This window comes from Labrus mixtus, chromosome 22 (genome assembly GCF_963584025.1).
Source record: "Labrus mixtus chromosome 22, fLabMix1.1, whole genome shotgun sequence".
Lineage (NCBI taxonomy): Eukaryota > Metazoa > Chordata > Actinopteri > Labriformes > Labridae > Labrus > Labrus mixtus.
Genome location: NC_083633.1, coordinates 505,487 through 525,753, shown reverse-complemented (window position 1 = coordinate 525,753; position 20,267 = coordinate 505,487). Strand labels below are relative to the sequence as shown.

The 20,267-nt window shown below is 39.9% G+C and overlaps 2 protein-coding genes across 2 annotated transcripts in view; both read right to left on the bottom strand.

The window, feature by feature from the left end:
- Nucleotides 1–20,267, bottom strand: part of zgc:113263 (uncharacterized protein LOC503753 homolog) — a 139,619-nt gene that overhangs the window by 14,009 nt on the left and 105,343 nt on the right. The gene's annotated exons all lie outside the window — the stretch shown is intronic.
- The window catches only part of LOC132956360 (lysine-specific demethylase RSBN1L-like), a 37,368-nt gene continuing 19,005 nt past the window's right edge, over nucleotides 1,905–20,267 (bottom strand). The window contains exons 5-9 of the mRNA XM_061029763.1: nucleotides 17,603–17,740; nucleotides 14,794–14,936; nucleotides 9,197–9,367; nucleotides 9,005–9,113; nucleotides 1,905–6,468 (exon numbers count right to left, since the gene is read on the bottom strand). Of these exons, the coding sequence (XP_060885746.1) occupies nucleotides 4,810–6,468; nucleotides 9,005–9,113; nucleotides 9,197–9,367; nucleotides 14,794–14,936; nucleotides 17,603–17,740 (2,220 nt within the window). The 3' untranslated portion in view covers nucleotides 1,905–4,809. The remainder of the gene's footprint in view (nucleotides 6,469–9,004; nucleotides 9,114–9,196; nucleotides 9,368–14,793; nucleotides 14,937–17,602; nucleotides 17,741–20,267) is intronic.

Below are 20,267 nucleotides of genomic sequence, written 5' to 3'. Positions count from 1 at the left end.
ACAACACATAAATATATATCTATCAGTTCATCTATTAGATTAATAGTTACAGTTTCAGTTTATGCTTTGCAGTTCCAACACGGACATGTTTCCCGCGGTATGTTTAATTAACCGAGTCTCAAAGTGGAAAACTTGCCTGACTTTTTTTTTCACAAAAAACCAAAGATTAGATTTTAAAAAATCCCCAAGATTGTTTACTAGGCTCTGTCATTTTTCTTGAGAACCTTTGGAGTGGCCAGAACCCAATGTTTGGAACCTCTTCATTTAATTTGAAGTAGTAAAGCTTATTTCCAAACAAGTAAAATCATCACATGGATGCATCAGTATTAACAATCCAGTATTGCATTATATCATAGCAGCCACAGAGGACACATTAGTTTACTATTAGTACTTTGAGCAGTGGATTTGTAAAGCAGGGCGTTGATCATTAGAGTATTAGAAGTTTTACTTGTCTGAATTATTTTGCATTTGGTTGCATGAGAAGTCCAATGTGAAGACACATGAAAATCGTTTTCATAACTTAACTAAAACTGTTTCTAACCAATCAGCAGCCTGGCACTTGACCTTGAGAAGTGAGTCATCTCAGCTGAAACACTGAACACTCTGTGTGTAAGCTACACTCACATGGTTCAACAAGCTTTTTCCAAGTATTCCCTCCAAAATCCCTCTTTGTCTCGACTCCAGCTTCCTGCCTGCCTTCGCCTTCACTCACTGTGAAGGTCAGCTGAGCTCGTCTGGCATTCCTGCTGTGTCGAGAGAGAGAAAGCATGAAAGATGAAAAAACGTCTGATTTAAATTATACCCCGCACACACACACACGCACACGCACACACACGCACACACACGCACACACACACGCACGCACACACACACGCACGCACACGCACACGCACACACTGCGTATGATGTGTCTGCTTAAATCTCTCCTGGTGAAAGTGATGTGATCATTTCTGTAGACTGCAGTGAGTGGGTGGCTTTCATAATACTAATCTAAAGAGAGAGAAAAAAAAGGGGGCATACAAAACATAACAGTTGATTTATAGTTTGTTAAAATAAGAGAGAAATGGAAAAGGCCTGTGAGAGGAAGGCAGGTGTTTGTGGTCCTAACACAACCCAGCAAGGAGAGACATTTTGAAACATTCCTCAGTGCAAACATCTAAGTGTTTCTAATATTAAAATAACATAAATCTTATTAGCTAAATCAAATATAATAAATATACTTTGACATCAGATCACATGAGTAGCTGTTTGTGTGAAGGGTTACTTACTTCTGCTCTGTTTACTAACAACTTCACCACATCAAGGCAAAATGTTTAAATGTCCCGTTGTTACGTTCAGTCTGTTTATGCTGCCCCAAGTGGTAGAAATGAGTTAGTGCAGGTTTGAAGCTGCAAGATAAAGTTTTCCTGTAAACAAAAGTGATTAAGTGTTTGTCAACAAAATGCATTGAGTATTATTGATAGCTTACAAACACATTACATGTTTGTCCACCCTGAAAACAATACCTTTAATCAGCATTGTTTACAATCATGGGAACCTTCATTACTGGCTGTATCTTTTTTTCACTTCCTGTTTGGATGCGTGGATACATTTGTCTCCCAGTTTTGCAAACAAAAAGTGTATTGATGGCAAAGTTGGAATTGCAAAGACTGTGTGCTCACATGCAGGAGTTAAAAATTGTACAAACATTACTGCGTAGTGCTGCTAGTGATCAGAATGACAACATGGTGTTTTGTAAGGTATTTTCTTTTCACATTTTCTGAAGCTGACCATTTAAAAAAAAAAATCATAAGAATCCAGGTCTTATGACTACAAAGGAACAATTTTCTAAATCCTAAAAAGTTTACATTCATAAGGTTTTTATAGTGCAGTAAGGAAACATTAAAGAATTCATACCACATGTATTCCATACATTGAACCTTTTATTAGCTAGGCTCATATTTAAAGTAAAAACCACAATACATATTTTCCTCTTTACAAAACTTCTTATGTACACTACAGTGCTGACAGATTAAAATCACCAAAAAACAAACAAAAAAAACCTTAAGATAAATAAATCGATGAAAACAGCAGCGACTGCTGAAGACATGTTTTCGACCATAATCTTTTCACATTTGTACAAAAAATATAGAAGATCCTTGTCAGTTACTTTTGTAACATCTGAAACCCGAAAGCATAAAAAGAGCTGCAGAGCGCCCGCAAGTGGCATCAAGTGCTTCATTATCACCTCGATCTAACCAGAGCCACATACAGAAGAGTTGTGCCTCTGAAATTAATTCCCTGAAGAGAGCTGAAAGTTTAGATTTCATTTTTCCAAATTTTCCAGACTAAGCACAACCCACAAAGTTTGACTGATTCCAGTCTCAGACCACAGACTTTTCAAGAGTTGTCAAAAGCTTTAGTGACCAATTTTAAGCTTTGCATCCATTTGTTCAGTGAAAACTTAAGACTGGGACCTTAAACACGTCTGTGAGTTGACAGAACTCCTTCTCTACATGGTTCTGGACTTCACAGTTAAGGACAGGCACTGGGGAAATGTTGTAGGCTACATTAGCAAGTGGGCTGGACTCCAATGTTGTTGTCAAGACATCTACGACAAAAAAAAAAAAAAGATCAACAAAAAGTTCTACAGCTGTTGGGCGAGACAGAAGAGTACTATTCATAGTCATTCCTAAAACAGAATATAAATTATTTACTTTCTACAAGAGAGCACTCCAGTCTCTGGTTCTTAAATTAAACATTCAAAAGCAGAAAAAAAAAACCTCATGTCAATATAAATAGTGCTTTGTCTGTTTGTCTTTGAGCCTATAGAATAAAATAACTATATCTTAGAAGATCTAAGGCCTTAAACATGAACATTGTAGATTTGGAAGAACCTTTAAATGCCCTGTTGTAAACCGGGGTTCATTAAAGAAGCAATATCTGACTCTGACACCTAGCCTTTAAAATGGGTACTGCAGTCTGAATTCAAAAGCTTTGCAAGCTGGTTGCCATGTCGCAGACACTGAAGCTTCAGTGTTTAGCCAGCTCTGCATCAGTCTGTAAAACTTTCTTTGTTCTAACCTCTCTTTCCAAAAGCATCTCCAATATTGATCCTAGTTTTAGATTCACTTCTATCTGAACCAGTTTGCTTGGCCACTTTCATCACTCAACACCTGTTGGATTGCGGTGATAACTAGTGTCATATCTGGCAAACCGAGTGGCATCCAAAACGACTGGTGGGGGTGCCTACCTTCTCTGGTCAAAAAAATACAGACCATTCTGTTGAAAGTTAGAAGGAGGACATACTGGCTGCTGCACTTCAACATAGCATGTTTCCTTAATGTCTGATGATATAGTAAGGTCATTTTATGATTTCATTCAGTACACGTCTTACATATTGCTCCTTTAACTTAAATATCTAGAATAATTTAAAGTGTAAGAAAACAGTAGTTGATGAATCTATGTTTAAAAGTGCTATGAGTCACATCTGGAAAGTCTTCAACAGCTACATGTGTGATATCAGTCTGCTCGTTCTGTATGGGGAGCTCTAAGTGCATCTGCAAAGGTCCTAATAAGTTTGACTTTTATAAATCTCATGACCCTGAACCTTTTTTTCTATCAGAGAATCATCCAAATGATGATGTGAATCAAAGCAGATTTAGAGCTTTGACACTGTTGTAGCTAAATGTACAAGATACCGTAAAACAAAACAGCAGGTCTCCATTAGAGGCCGCTTATGCAATTAGTGTTGATCAGTTTGCGGATCAAAAATATATTAACAAAAATGTCTCCCTCTCCCACAGTCCAACAAGTTGGTATGGTGTCAAAGCTTAGAACAGATCAAATCAACCAAGTCATTTCTAATTTAATTTGTTGATATCCTAATTTTGTTAAATATTCGTTTTGATGTAAATTTACAATTTGAAAGTCTGTCCAAAACGTGCTTTGCATGAATTTTGTTTTAAATAATTATAGGCCTGTCTCTTATTAACGCCTGTCCCAAATAAAGGCCCGGGCAATTAATTTAAGTTCTACGGTAATCAGAATACTTTATTGCTTGACATTTTTGGTACTATGAGTGTACTTTAAGTAAAAATGTATACTGTATACAGGGCTGTCATTTCTTATTTCTTGGCACTAGAAAAACTTCACTAATATTCTAATGATTTAACTTGTTGCCATATCAATAACAATGAAATGCATTTGAATCCAGCAGATTATTGCAGAGCAAAAATGCTCAAGATACAATATTATGGAAAAATTCTGCAGTTTACCATATTGATGAATTCATCAATATGGTACAGTAGAGGAAATGCAGCAATATTGATACAATAGTGTATTGTATAATATTACAATTTGACCCATAATAATTCCAGAAACAGTCTTGGGCATAAAAATAAACTCACTAGAAAAAAGCCACAAAAATGGAAGCATTAGCTGCAAGTTTCACAAAAAGGTCGAACATCCATACCTTTTTTCTATAAATATTTGAGATAAGTTTCAAAACGATTTCCTTCCTATCTCTGATGGAGTGATTTTAAAATAAATTTTTTAAACTGCATTCACAGAAAACAGAACCAGTAGTTTAAACTTGAGGCTGAAACCGTCTTAAAAATGTCAACATCTTTGTAGCCGTACATCAAGGCCAAAACTACCAACAAATGCAAATGAAACCCGAGCACAACTGGGATATTTAAAATCAGCATTAAAAACAACATTATTGTGCTCTTACTGTTCCTCCCTCTTTTACTGTTTTAAAAACACAATCTAAATAAATCCTCGCTCTACATATACAGTTATTTAAAAACAGCATCATATGTACAAAAACTATAAAATCTGCTCTTCATGCATTGGGGAGGGGGAGAGGAGGGAGGGTGAAGGCTGAGGGGGAGGAGGAGGAGGAGGAGGCAGAGGAGGAGGCGAAGGGAAATGCTGTGCTGGCTTTAGAGTTTGGTACAGCGGCTGTGGGGGGTAAGAAGCGGGCAGTTGGGGGAGGTACGACTGCGGGGGGAGGAAGGGATGAAACGGGAAGTGGGGGTGCTGATGGGGGTAGTAGGGTTTGGTTTGGGGGGGGTACTGGTGATGGTGAGGGAGGAGATGAGGGAGAGTTTGGGAGGCGGGGAGGGGAGGGTGGTAGTACGGTTGAGACTGGGTGGTGAGGTTAGGTTGGGGAGGGGGGGGCAGGTGGAGCTGGTTTATGTGGGCTGAATGGGGGGGCGGAGTCTGTGGGAGAAATGAGTTCATAGTTTGGGGCAGTGGAGGATTTGGGGGATGCATTGGGGGTCTGTGAGGAGGGTAAGATGGGGGCAGCATGTGAGGGAGTGGGGAGGGAGGGGGCAGGTGTTTGGGTGTGTATTGCTGCAGGTAACTCCCCGGCCTCTGTGGATCCAAAGACGAGGTCCTCGAGTTTGAACTCCGAGTCCATGTCTCTTGGAGTGTGTATGTCCTCACATCTGCAGTGTGTGTCCGAATGTCTACCTGCAGACCTGAAGGTGTGTGTGTTTGTTGAACGTCTGCTGCAGCTTTGTGTGTCCGAGTGTCTAAGGCGTTGTCTGCTTTCAGGTGGGGGGAGTCTTTGTCCTTCAGGTGTTCAGGCCGACAGGAGGAAGATGGTTTCACAATAGTTTGGGCTGATTTGGCAAAGGAGGAGGATGTTGTAGCTGGAAGAGAAGATGCAGAGGATACTGAGGATGGAGAAGGAGGAGCTAGAGGAGACACCAAAGATGAAGAGGAAGACTTTGAGATGTGTGATTTAGAAGCTGAGTGAGGAAATGAAGAGGAGCTTTTACTGGAAGACGTCGTCCTGTTCTCAGAGTTATGATGGTGATGACGGTGATGGTGCTTTGATAATGCTGCTTTGGGTTTGGCGTCCTGATCAGGAGGACGGCAAGCAGAAGGAGGTGGAGTTGATTTGTTTCTTAAGGTTGAAAGTGGTTCTGCTTTTATTTTTGCATGAGGTGAATCCTGTTGTTTGGGTTTGACTCCTTCTTTCAACCTCTTCTTCTCCTCTTCTTCTTCTTCTTTGTCTCTCGTGCCGCTCACATTGGAGTCCATGGAGAGAGGAGGCGGAGACACAAGAGGTGAAGGCTGAGGAGGAAGAGACTCCTCCTCCTCAGTTTTGACAGTCAGCAACGTCCTTTTTTCTGCCACGTCGACCTCCTCCTTTATCCTCTCTTTCAGACATTTTTCCTCCTTTTTTTCTCTCCTCCTCTCTTCTTCTACCTCGCTCTCCTCTTCCTTCAGCTCTACCTCCTCCTCTTCCTCCTTCACCTCCTCCTCCTCTTCTTCGTCCTCTCCTTCTCCACCGTGGTATTGCTGTAGGCGTACATGCCAGGCCAGGCTGCAGACAGACGACACGGTCTTGAACTGGTGGACCACGTTGCGAGGGATGAAGTAGATGTCGTTGTGACACAGGCGGATGCGGGCGTAGCGGATGCCCTCTCGACGCAGCTGGTTCAGTTTGGCGTCATCCACCCACTTCACACACTGTGAAGAGAGAGGAAAAGGAAGGAGGTGAAACCTTCATCTTCTATGCTGACATCAAAGACTTTTTCATTTACCATTACCAAGCAAACTTCTCATATTCTACACATGTAGCTTACTACAGATTTGTGCAATAGAAAATGCTTTTATAAAAGACTAAACTTTACAACCTGAATCTCCCAGGAAATTACTTTCAACCTGCTCTGTGGCTCATTTTCCAGCAAGTTTTTTTTTTAAACCAGTAGGAATGTTCAGTTAAATCCTTGATGTATTAATCTCTTCTTATTCTTATTTTTTATATTTTAAGTGCTTATTTACTATGTATCTATTCTTATATTGTTTTATTTGCTCTGATAACCTGCTGCTGTAACACCAAAAATTCACAGTTTGGGATCAATAAAGTAATTCTATTCTATTTTCAGAGGTGGGGGACTCGGGTCACATAACTTGACTCAAGTCAGAATCGAGTCGCAAATTTGAGGACTTGCTTGACTGACAGTGATAAAAGACTTGACTTAGACTTTATGACTTGAAACTTGAAACAGATGACTTGAAAGGACTTTAAGATTATTTTTTTTGCCGTCTTCGAGAAGCGAGGAGTTACTTTTTGGTTGGGGGGGGTTGGGAGATAAAGTGCATATGCTGAAGACCAACAGCAGAGGCCAGGCCGATACAAGAGGCACTGAGGCAGAGCTACACTATGGAGGGTGATCCAAAAATGATCAAATGTGGATTCAAGGATTATGTTGTCGATGACGTTAGTAAGAAGGTATGAAGAGAACAGTTGTGTGCACTTCAGGGATCAGTAACACGACCACCAGAGGCTAACCACATCCACCACTACAAACCCACAGAGACAAGTATGTGCACATTTTTAACTTATTAGTTACATTTAAGCTATGTTAGCCCTCTCGGCTTTGAATTGAAGAAGTATTGCTAATGTACAAGACAATCAGTTTATTAATTCAGGGTCCATATAACCATCTGTTAAACTATGCAGGCACATTATGAGCACACAAAGCTGCACACTGGATTATAAACCATCCCACCATAGAGCGTATTCTCACGGTGTGACTTTACCCTCGTGTCTTACTGTTATGCTACAGGTTTATGTCATGTTCACGTTACAGATCTGAGCAACTGTTTTCATTTCTGAGCTCCAGTATTGATGAGAAGGCACACAGACAATGTGGAGACACAAAGGGACATATGAATAAAAATCTGTTTAATATCCTGTTAGCTTCCACTTACATAGTATTCAGCTGACATTATGTGAAAGGTGTTATTTAGATATTAATGCTTATTTAGAGCATTTTTTTTAGGTAGAAATTATGTTTTTTTCAATTAACAAAGAGGTTGGGTCTGTGATGATAAAAAGTATGTTATGTTTTTGGTAGTATTCCAATTTAATGTCAAACCATGGAAGAAACACGATACTATGTTTAAAGCTCCTGTGATGAGAAGTGATGAATACTGAAGTCTCTATGAGCTACAGAGAAAAACAAGACCATCAGTGTATACATTGACTATTGCTATATTGTTATTTTTAATTTCCAAACGTGCTGCTGCTGGGTAGGTTTCAGATTAGGTGATTAGCGGTATGCTGCCAAAATTACTTTTTTTTTTTTTTTTCTTCACATTTTCCACGGCAAGGATTCCCAATGAGTGATACTATTTTCTGTTTAAAGAAAGTAGGAGAGATTTTTTTTTTTAAAAACACAAGTACTGGTCAAAATCACAACAAAGAGAAGATGAACTGCTTTGTACAAAGGGGGCGCCAAAACAGACAAAATATACGTTCCTCAGAGGAGCTTTAACTCAACAGAAATTAGCTTTGCAGCTTTAAATAGCTGATTAAAGAATGAAGCCCAGAGTACAGAGGCTATAGACCTCATCACAGCGGCTGTGGGGTTTGAATCCGACCATTTCATCCCCTTCTCTCTCTGTCTCTTTTCAGCTGTCCTATCTAATAAAAGGCACAGACGGCCCAACAAATAACTTTTAAAAAGAAGAGAGAGAGAGGGGCAGTGTGTGTGTATTGTTGATGATAGGATCTCTGTTGTACTTTATGGGGAGTTGGCTCGACATCGAGATATTCTGATCAAAAGCAGCATGAAATGTTTTGCAACCAAATTCTGAAATCAGCTCGCCAGGTCAACATGAGAACATGCAGGTTCATCTGATTAAAACTCAACAGAAGTGATTGACAGACTGTTTTGACCTTATTCCTTTTGAATTATTGTAGTTTGCTTAAGACAAATAATCAAAAGATCCCTCTTATTGTACTATTTAAATTTATAAAACAATTATTTCCACAAGTTTTCTTGCGCCAACCAAGAGCCTCAACTGGTTGCAGTTAAACTTTTCTCCACCAGGTGGCAGCATCAAACATCAGATTATACCTTTCACTAAGTGTTGGATAACAGGCATGATATGAAGTTAACATTAAGGATTGACTCTACAAAAATAAGAAAGACTTTTAATGTCTGAATGTGGGATATATATTGGTGTGTGTGTGTTGGAGTGTGTGAGGTCAGACCTGAGATAGGGGAGGTTCATATAGGTCCAGCTGCAGCCTCTGAACCACATGAGGGAAATCACCAGCGTGGAAACACACAACGTCTTTGGTTACACGAGGAGGGTCCGAGCTAAACATCGGGAAAAGGAATAAAAGGATTACACATTTGGTGTTTTGAATATTTTTTATATCAAATGTTATGTCATTGCCTACCTTTCTCCGGGACGTACGGCCTTCAGGACCCCCACAGCAGCTGTGGTCTGACGCTCAAAGCCCTGCCCGATGTGATCGGCATGCGCGCGGGTCCTATCCTCAAACAGCATCTCTCTGGGCTCGCTGGTCCTGGGCAGAGACTGCAGCAGGTTCTTCACCTCGTTGGTGGAGCTACAGGAGGACAGAAAGAGATTTCTTTGCTAAAGACAAAATGACTAAAGGTTTCTTTGTGTTTACTGTCTGCTGTGGGAAAATAAAAGCACCACACAGGCTTTATCTGCTGCTATTGTTGTTTCATTGTTTGACTCGCCCATTGATGAAATCCAGACGAACACAGTGTAACACAAGTAGCAGAGAGGATGTTGGAGAGAATAAAACCTGCATCAGTTTGGATACAACAAAGCACTGTTGTAGTTTTCTTTCAGTAGAGCTGCGACGGATGTTTGTTATCAGTGAATCTGCTGGGTCCTACCCAAAATTTACAGTCTATGGTCCTGCCTCAAATAATGGTGAATTAAAACCATTTGGTTTAAAATTATTACAGCCCCCCAACCCAAACTATTTTTATTTTTACATCATGGATAGTTGAGGAAATCTGCAAAAACGCACAACTTTAATGGAACAAGAGACTTTTTTTTCTCTGTCCAGTCTATTCATTCTCTCATCTATAGTTTATTGTCTATGCAACATAGGTGTCAGTCAATTAGCCGATTAGTCAACCAAAAATAAAACAAGTGCTTTAGCCCAGCTGTATCACGATCAGGTGTTTCTGCCGATCAGGGCAGAAAGAACACATTTTGAGTATTTCTTTACAAGCCAATTGTTAGACAATTAAGAATCTTATTTCATGAGGAATTCAGAGACACATTATCTAGAGATCATCGGACACTACGCGATATAAAAAACACACTTTAGATTAAACTCTAAAATGTATCCTATTGTATAACAGCAAAACTTTCACATTTTAAGCACACCTTGAAAACGATATTCATTGTTTGATGTCTTTTTCTTCATATAGAAATTGTTTAAATGTGGTGGTATCATTTTAATAGCAGTGGTCAATATGGCATCTTTTTATACCCAAAACAAAATACTGGAAGTAAGGAAACAATAAATATACATTTAAAATCAGTGATATGCACAACATTTTTATTTTTTCATGGGATGGCTTTATAGATGGAGTAAAAATTGAGTAAATGCCTCCGCCTGACTTCATACATACAGACAGACAAGCGGAGCAGTAAAAGCATAAAAATGAGCCAAACAATAGAAGTACTGCAGTCAGCTCACTACTGGATCAGTGACTCACACTGGAGCTGCAGTCTGATTCAAACGAGAAGAGTATAAACACACAGAGTGTGAGAGAGACTCCTTGGAGAGCATCATTCACACACAAAGACCAGACACTACACAAGCTGAACACTTAATGTGCATTCATTCAATGGGAGATAAGAGGATGTAGGCGAGAGAGGAAGAAAGACGGAGGAAAACAGAACAGAGAGGAGGGAGATATGAAACACACACACAGCCCAGTATGTCTGACTGCAGGCTGACAGTAATTAATGTAAAACCAGGAAAGCTGCTGAGTGAAATACTGAAAAGAAGGGAACATAAAGGTGAGGGTGTGCTGAACCTGCAGCGTCCAGAATGATCACCAGAACACCTAAACTGCCTGTCCTCTTTGTACCTCAGTGATACACCAAGCAGTGGGGCCACATTCCTGTGTATTTATGGGACCCTGATGACAAGCCCAAAGTGTAATTTGTTAATAAAGTTGATCTTCATACTACAATGCGTTACATTAACGCCCACTGGACTTTAAAAATGTATCTTCCTTACATGCACTCTGTGAGTAGTTACACACATTATGTTTTCTCATAGTCCACTGCACAGCTCCTACATTACACCTTTTGTACATTTTGTGTTTTTTATTTTTTATATTTTACATTTTTAAATTCTATTGTAATAGCTTCTTATACTGTATTATTTTATTTTATTTTAGTTGTTGCTAGTTCTGCTTTATTTCCTTGTTAATTGTTTAGCACCAATACACCAAGTCAAATTCCTTGTATGTGTAAATGTACTTGATTGATTCTGATTCTGATAGAAGTGTTGCTGGAGTATTTTGACCTCTTCAAGCCTTTCACTCTTCATGAACTTTTTTAGTTGGGGAAGTTGTGCCAGAAAATCCCACTCTGCTTATTTATGGGTAAATAAAAGGGGGAAAAGAAGAAGAGAGAAGGGCTGAAATGAGAAAGGGAAACTGTCAGATAGAGAGAGAGAGAGAGAGAGAGAGAGAGAACAGAGATTATGGAGGGAAATAGGGGATAAAGATGGAGGGAGGTGGGGATTTGAGGGATAACTCAGTATTCAAATAAAAGAGTATAAAGAAGAGAACCACAATAAGACAACAAACACACACTACATGATTCAGCTGCTGCACACACTCCTAAGACAGTACATCACACTAGTCTACTATACAGTATATAATGTAGAATAATGTCAAATTAAGAAAAGCTGAAAATCCCCAACTGGAGAAGCTGAGTTTTGGCTTAACTGTAGTCTCAAACTTAACTGATGATAAAAAGAGCTTGTTCATTTGCAGGCATTGGTTTGACATCTCGCTGACAGCCGCACAGTTCTCCTTGGACTCTCACTTTCTGTGTCAGGCCATCGTCCACTTTGTTTCTGCTTCTTGCCAGGGTTGCTTCTGTTACTCTGCAATTATTGTAAATCTCACACAGCATGGCAATCTTTTGCTAAAAGCTGAAACATCTTGGTTTTTTTTTTCCATCATCCGACCACTATAATCAAGCTGAATTCTCAGACTGAGAGTCTCAGTGCTGTCAGAAATGTTTAACAGCTTGACCTTTTCTCCCAAACCACAGAGAGAAAAGAGGATCACCACTCCTTTCAACAACACAGCTTTTGCACTTCACAGTATTTATTCCACAAGCAGGTTTTTTTTAAAGAATTTAAAGCGGACAAAAATAAAAACACATTGTCCTTACTTGAATGACTTTTAGACTTCCTGAAAAGAATAGCTCAGTAATTCTGTGATAAATCAACTGTAAGCAGCAAAGTGAGGTCAAGAGGAGGAAACAGAAGATGGATAGTCAAAGAAATGGAGAAAGAAAGATGCAGCAGAAATAGAGGTTGAAGGGGGACAGGGACAGAGAGGAAGAAGAGGGAGGAGTGGAGAGAAGGAAGGGAAAGAGGATGACGATTTAAGATTGAGGAGCAATCTGGAGGACAAAAGGAGGAACTCACAAGAAAATTATATTGGATTGTCACTTTGTATTCATGTCTCGTGTTAACTTATGATCAAGTGATGAATCGTGACAGGACGCAGAGAGAAGCAGAGAGAAGAGAGAAATAGTTAAACCATGTTACTCTCGCTTCATTAATTAACAGATTCTTTCAGACCCAGGTGTGACACAAGTGTTTCTAACAGTACATATTGTTACGAGCTAGCACCAGCTACACATATAAATACAACAAAACTAGCCCTAACCTGAAGTGTGACAGAGAAGTCAAGAGATGACAGGTACGGAAAGGACTGATTCTCAACACAGGGAAAACATAAGGTTAGGTCAGCTCACCTACACGCGGGTCTGCCGGGGCACCGGCGGCCTGATCGCACCGGACGGCTTTTAGAGCGACGAGCCCAAGCTTCGTGTATGAGTTCAGTTTGATTTGTTGGTGTTGGATCATATAAGATACGGCTGGTTTCTAAAACAAGTTCATGGGAGTGGGTCATCGGTTAGGTCCAACAGCTTCCAAGTTGGCGTCCATACGGGTCCTCCGTCAGCTGCCACTTCACCTGTCGTAGTACGTCATTTAAAGCAACAGAGCACCGCTCTGAGCGCATCTCAGGAATGGTGCGTTCAAGACTATCGGACAAACCAGGAAACACAGCTTAAACCCATTCTCTATTCTCCCCATGAAAACCAGTCCAAAGTAATTTACAAAACAGACAGATGAGGATGAAGAAGAAGAACCTTACTGATTCCTAACAATATACACAACACACACACTTTGTTAAACGCCTTGCACCTTCCCAATGCTGACACTGTGTAATAAAAGTATGCATTACATATGAAACACCATGGAGAAACTCACTATTCTGTTTTTATTGATTCCCCTCACACACATCGGTTGAGCAAGATTGAATAAAGCTCATGTTGGTGTTAAAATCTCTCTTAAGACAAATGGTGAGGCCTTTATATATAAAGCATTAAGCTATCTAAAATGTAAAAATATTCCGTTCACCTTGTATAGTACCTTTTGGGTCACATTTTCACTCCATCATTTTAAAGGTGTAATATTTAGAATTTTTATATTAAAATATCTAAATGAATAAAAACATTAACTAAACCTACTTTATGTATATATTTTTTGTTGAGTTCTTAGATTACCTTAAATATTTCCAACAGTTATCAAAACCAGAGAAATCCCTAATTTTATAGTTGAAACAGCCCATGTTTTTCATGTTTACTGTTGCCGTGGAAACACTTAATGTTATTTCAAAGACTGCGGCATAAGGAAGCGTGAACTGCTGCTGAAAGCTGCCGTGCTGCTGTGATTAAAACATCATGTGAATTATACTCGGATCATCAGTAAATATACTCTAAGCCTCAAGGCTGTTTCACTCGTTTGTCTCGACTACGGTCAACTCAGAGTTGGTTTTCATTCGGGGTGGGAATCACCAGAGGCCCCACGAGACGATATCATCACGATACTTGAGCCATGATACGATATTATTGCAATTTTAAAAATGTTGTGATGTGGTGAGAATTGCAATTGAACTTTTTTAACTGCATATTTAGTCCACAAAGTTAAACTTAATCAAGAACTATTTTGCAAATAAGAAAAAATTCTCACTCTATTCATCAGCATATTAATATAATACAAATATTGATACTTGCCGCCCATGAGACGATACAATATCGCCACACAAAATAGCGCGATACTATGCTTTATCGACCTCTAGTTTTCATCAGTGATGAGGGGGGAGTAGCAGAGAGAATCACTCCCATGATTCCGTCATCCTCGACTTCATCTTTTGTTATTGTATTGATTGAAAGACCGCTGGGAGTAGGTGTGTTTCATCAAATGTTTTGTAATTTGAGGTGAAATAAACAAACTAAACTAACATAGAAAAGCCCCAAAAAATACACAAACTTACTTAACTTGATAAACAAAATAGAATTAATACCAAATAATCGGTAGTAACATGAATGAACTAACTGCTGCATTAAAGGAATGTGTGTGTGTGTGTGTGTGTGTGTGTGTGTTGTGTGTAGGGGGGGGGACAATGACACTTTGACAGAGACAAACAGAGAGGGTGTAATTGCCGCATCCGGCTACAACAAAGCTTCAGGCTGCTAACACGGCTGGTGTTCTAACGTGTGAGTGTGTTTATGTCTGTTTTTTATAGTCACAGCGCGTGGGCTGTGTGGAGAGGACAGAGGCACGCTGGCTCGATTAAGGAAAACACACCGCTGACACTTACAGCCTGTATAAACAACAACTCAATGTGGAGCTTAAACCAGATACTTGTATGTATGTTTATAAACTCTTATTGCTGGACTCACCGTTTCCTTTTAAAAGGGGACTTTGGTATATCAGCTACAGGTATCATCTGCTCTCCTGGTCTGACCCACATTATAGGCCCGTCGTCACTCTCTGTGGGACTCATCTGCCTTAGACTGGAGCGCGTTCCCCAAGGAAGAGTCCGCTGCAGAAGAAGACAAGAAAACATGAGGGAAAACAATCAAAGCAGTACATTAGCCACAGTCATTCACTTTTCCAGCCAATTCTTGGTGAGTATTTTAGTTTTTCATTAAAGGCTTAATATGTGATTTTTCACACTTAAATATAATATAAATCAAGTATATCCTCTGAAAATAACTCTGTGAGTCATGACTGTCTACAATGAGTGTAACACCCGAGTCCCACTGTCTGTGATGTTTTCAGAGTTTTCAGAGTTCTATCTTCAGTTTGTTTACATCGCCCGGACGGCCGGCTGACTCCTCCCCTCGTGTATAAAAGTTGTTTCATTGAGGGACTAGAGAAAAGAAGAATAACATACTGTACTCACTGCTTAACTGTGTTTCTAGATCACGCTCATTTCAGGTAAATTTACATGCAGTGTGAAGATACGAGCACAATAAAGATCTCTAGCATTAGCATGCTAACACAACAATGCAGCACGAGTTGTTTTGGTTTCATGCTGGTGCTCAAGGGCGACATCTGCTGGAACAAAAAATCACATATGAAACCTTTAAGAGAGATCCCTGCTCCAGTGGCACAACTTGTCAGCAGCACCCCAGAAGCGTGAGAGGGTGCTGAATTTTAGCCAAAGCCCCTCAACAGATAGGAATTGCCAGAGGATGTGCGTCTTTTAAAATTCACTCAACCACAGTGCATGCAGCAGAGATTTGAAGTATCATCACAGAACAGCAAAGACAACAAAAGCTTGTCAGTCCTGTATTTGGGGGACTGGAGTAACACAGTGTTTTGGTGGTCTATTCCTGCACAGGCTCTTTAAATAGAGAAGTAATACCCTGAACTGGTGCGAATCAGTCTGACACACCACTTACAGCCTCCTCTCTGCCAGACACCACTGAGAATATGAGGTGTGTTGTTTATGTGCCCTACAAGACTCTGAGACTCAAGCTGTTTTCACATATGCACTCCTTAAAATATCTAGATAACTTCAGGAGGGCTGCTCTGGATATTCTTCTGACCTGGCTGTGAACGTATGCACCTCACAGTGGGAGACTATCCCTGTCAGACAGGAGGGGGGGCAGGGGTCTCCTGAGATGAGAAGTAAGGGGAAAAAAAATGTGTAAGTAGGGGACAAAGCAACAGAGTCGGCTATATGACGCTACAGTGAGAATATACGCAGTCTGAGATCCTCTGGCAGAGCCCTACTGGCTGTTCCAAAGTCCAGGCTAAAAAGTAAAGGGGACTTTGCTGTTAGAGCCCCCAGACTTTGGAACAGTCTGCCAGAGGAGATCAGACTTGCAGATTCAGTCCCTACGCATGACATTTTTTTATAAAAATGCTTTTACTTTGTGATTTCGGTAATTGTTCTTATTTTTATTTTATTAGTCTGATTTCGTTGTCTGCTTGTTTACGCTCTGCCTGTTGCTTTAATTGTCTCTCTGCTTTTATTGTCTGTTGTAAAGCACTTTGTTACTTGTACAGAAAAGTGCTATACAAATAAAGTATTATTATTATTATTATTATTATTTTCCTTTACATTAATGCTGCGTTTAGTTCAACAGAATCACAATATCAACAAAGGAGTGGAGAACAACAAACTGGAGAACAGAAAACATAATGCAGCAGGTTCATTACGTGCACAGAGATCGTAGCGGTTGCATGCATACACTATGCACTGTGCAACAGTCACAGTAAATAAATGTCACTCCCCCTCCTATTGGCTCGTGGTGAATTCTCCAGATAATATCCTGCTTGGTTCTAACATCAGCTCACTCGGATTTACTGTGGAAAAAATACTAGGAGTCTGGCAGGAGGAATTCTGGGTGAAGTCCGATGAAAAATACAAATATATCAGGCATATGTCGGGAGTTTTTTTTTTTTATCAAGAAGGTGGTCAATTCTCATTTCTCACAACACTAAGTAGCTTTTTTTTACCTTCCCTCTTTGTCAGGGTAGGGATTAATGAACACAAATTTTTTAACTTTACAAAAGCAAAAGAAAAAGAGGGAAAAAACAAAACAAGGGAATTCTGTGGTAGGATAAAGAGTTGTAAAGGAAATTAGTTAATCTGTAAAATGTACAGAATGCCACCCACATGTCGGGATAAAAGGCTGATTAGATGCAGAGATAAATATTCATGTCAGGGTGTGGGATTGTGACAGAAGCCAAGTTCTACTTACCACCTTCGTCAAACATATATGTTGGGGTATATTTTTCTTTTTTAATATAATAAATAAATATATAACCAACAATGTATGTATCTTATTTAAAGTGCAGCCTGTGCATCAAGAGACAGACAATAAAAAACCTCTGATGTGGGTTTTCCATTAAGTGACTTTGGTTGTCTACATTTTTGTGACTTGATTTAAGTATTCAGTAGGGACTACTTCAGTCGGAGAGCTACAGACAGTTTTGGTGTTTCACAGCGTTTGTTTTCAAAAACTAAAATATTATTGTCTTGATCAAGTGCAGAAAATTTGCTGCTTCACAAGTTTCTTAAAAAACTAATTTGGGCTTTGAGGTAAATCGGCTGATCTCTGAGGACAGTTACATCTTCCTCCTTTTATCTAAGATTCTTAAATTCAACGTTCTTTAACTGCTCATTGAGAAACTTCATTTTGCTGTTGAACTGTTCTGTTTAGCATTAATGCCATGCACTGTGTCTTGACTCACCTTCAGGAAGGGTGACTCCTCCAGCATGCTGAGGAATTCTGGGAAATAATCCCCAACCTCCTCGTCCACGGCTCCTACCAGACTGATCTGTCTCATCGCCCCGGCTCTGTATGTTCCATTACTGTATGTTTTTTTCACCTGCAGAAAAACAAACATTATAAGAGAATGACGTTTATATAGTGACCGGCTAAAGTGTCTGCACGCGACCACTACGATCTCCGTGCACGTAATTAAACGGCTGCATTATGTTTTCTGTTCGTCAGTATGTTGTTCTCCTCTCTTTTGTGGATGTTGTCATTCCATTGGATTACACATAGCATTGATATAAAGGCAAATATTCTCATAACGTCGTGTAGCGGACTCTGTTGCTACACGACGACACCAGTCGTCTGTTAAATACCTTCTCAACGGAAAATTGCTCCCTCGGTTATTTAAATGATACTAGAGATGACAAATAGAAACCTACAGAGAAAATAAATAGTTCACTTTAAAGATTGATCATTCTTCTCAGAGTCCTGTTGTAGACATTATCTACAGTCTGCTCAGCTGTGATGCTCTGCCACAGTGCTGAGAGTGTAATAAACTTTGGATTCTGAGCTCCCTCTAGTGGACAAACTACATAAAGACACCATTTTAAATCACTCCACAGATTGTTTTCTGCATTACATTATCTGGAATAAAAGTATTGGAAATCAGGAAAAAGGCAATTCTGTGTATTTGCATAATAATGTATGGGATTGGCCCCATTGGGGTCAACTTGCAATTAGATTTAGTGGAGGAAACATTCAGGACATTTAAGTTCCAAATACATCAGGTAGCATAAGTTACTTATTAATCTCCATTTACATGACCAGATTTGGCACCTGACCAGATATTGGGAGCATTCTGGTTTCCAAATGTAGTACAAGCAATCTTAGATGTAATCTCTCAACACAAAATGAACTACTGTTTCTCAAATTGCTAGAAGGACTGTCGTGGCATTTACTGTCATGACACAATCTCAGATCAGCCGTTAAATACTGTGTCCCCTTACAGTCTGGACCAACAGGTGTGAAGTCAAAATGTCACACAGCATTAAGTAGAAGTATGAAATGTTTATTAAACACAAAACTACACACTGACATGGAAGCGGTTAATCACTAATGGGCGTCAAAACAGACACTGTATGTGTGAGTATGTAAGTGTGTTGGCGGTTTAATTTGATGTTTCTGCTTCACTGGAGTGACTCAAAGACAGTGTGCTGCTCTTCACTTGGCTGACAGAGCATGGCTTGTGTGTGAGTGTGTGTGTGTGTGTGTGTGTGTGTGTGTGTGTGTCTTCCATACCCTTGGCCCTCAACAGTGTCTTTGTGTGTGCAGGAGTGTGTGCAGTACGTGCAGCATGTGGCCCGCATGCTGTACTCTTGGCTGATCAGCGTGTGTGTATTTGAGTGTGTAAGTGTGTGTGTTGGCTAGATCCTTGGCTGCTCGCCTCCAGTGAGTCACCACTTGACAACTAGGCAGAGATAAAGAGGGAGAGGGATGGGGGAGGGAGAAGGACCAGAAGGGGGGGAAAAAGAGCGGGGAGTCATGGAAGAGAAAAAATGAGTTGGAGGGAGACAGATGGAGAGAAAATGTAGGTGAGAAAATAAATGAACGGGAGACAGAGAAAAAGAGAGAGAGTGAAGGACAGAAAAAGGGAGATATGGGATAAGATTAAATAAAAGGCTAGGATGTTAAAGCGAGGGGCAGAGAGGGTAGAGGAGAGAAGAGGGCAGATTAGAGAGGAGAAGAGGAGGGAGGAGAAGAGACTGAAGTGGAAGGTGCTCGGCAGCTCCCAGGAGCATCCTTAAACAAGGTACTGAATACTCAAACAGCAGCTTAGAGGAGATCATGCACGACTGTAGATCAGGGCAGCTCTGGTGTTTTTAGAGATTAATGGGAATCGGCCTTTAGTCTGGGACTGATTTCAAAGTGAACACATGAAAACAGACAAGATTGAGTGGTCATAATAATAAGGAAAAATACATTAAACAACTTTGACCGTGTCGTACCGATTTCTTAACTGCAATGATTGGAAGGTTAATTTGATTCAGATCTCTCCCTGGTTTAAACATTTATCTTTGACAGGTCAGTGGATAGAATAGTACCCCACAGATGAGTGTGTGGATTGACATGTGGGAAAGGAGCCACAGGTCAAATCCAGGCCACCCATTTAGAGGACTATAGCTTCGGTACATAGGGCGCAAAAAAGAAGTTACAAGCTGGATAATAATGAGTGATAAGAGGTGAAACTGTCCCCAAATTGCAGTGAATAAATACACAATGTTATAATTTTGTTTTTGGAGTTCTTCATATTTTTCAGTTGATCAGATATTGTAGACGTGATCATTATCTGATTGTCCTGCAATACATCAATTATTGTGATGAGCAGCCTATTGCAAGTCGTACCATGGATTACCCTGTGATTTCCACCCCTAATGTTTATGTGTGGTTTTAACTGTCCAGTGTGCTGCAGGTTCAGGACCTTAAAGTTAAAGTGTTGTCAGTATTAAGGTGAATAATACACCTGTGTAAATTGATCTCATTTCATGCTTCAAAGAACTGTCTATTGCTGTTGATTAAATCTGATAAATTAACTAAATAAATGATAACTCCATGACAGGCTGAGCCGAGTAGTCCTGCTT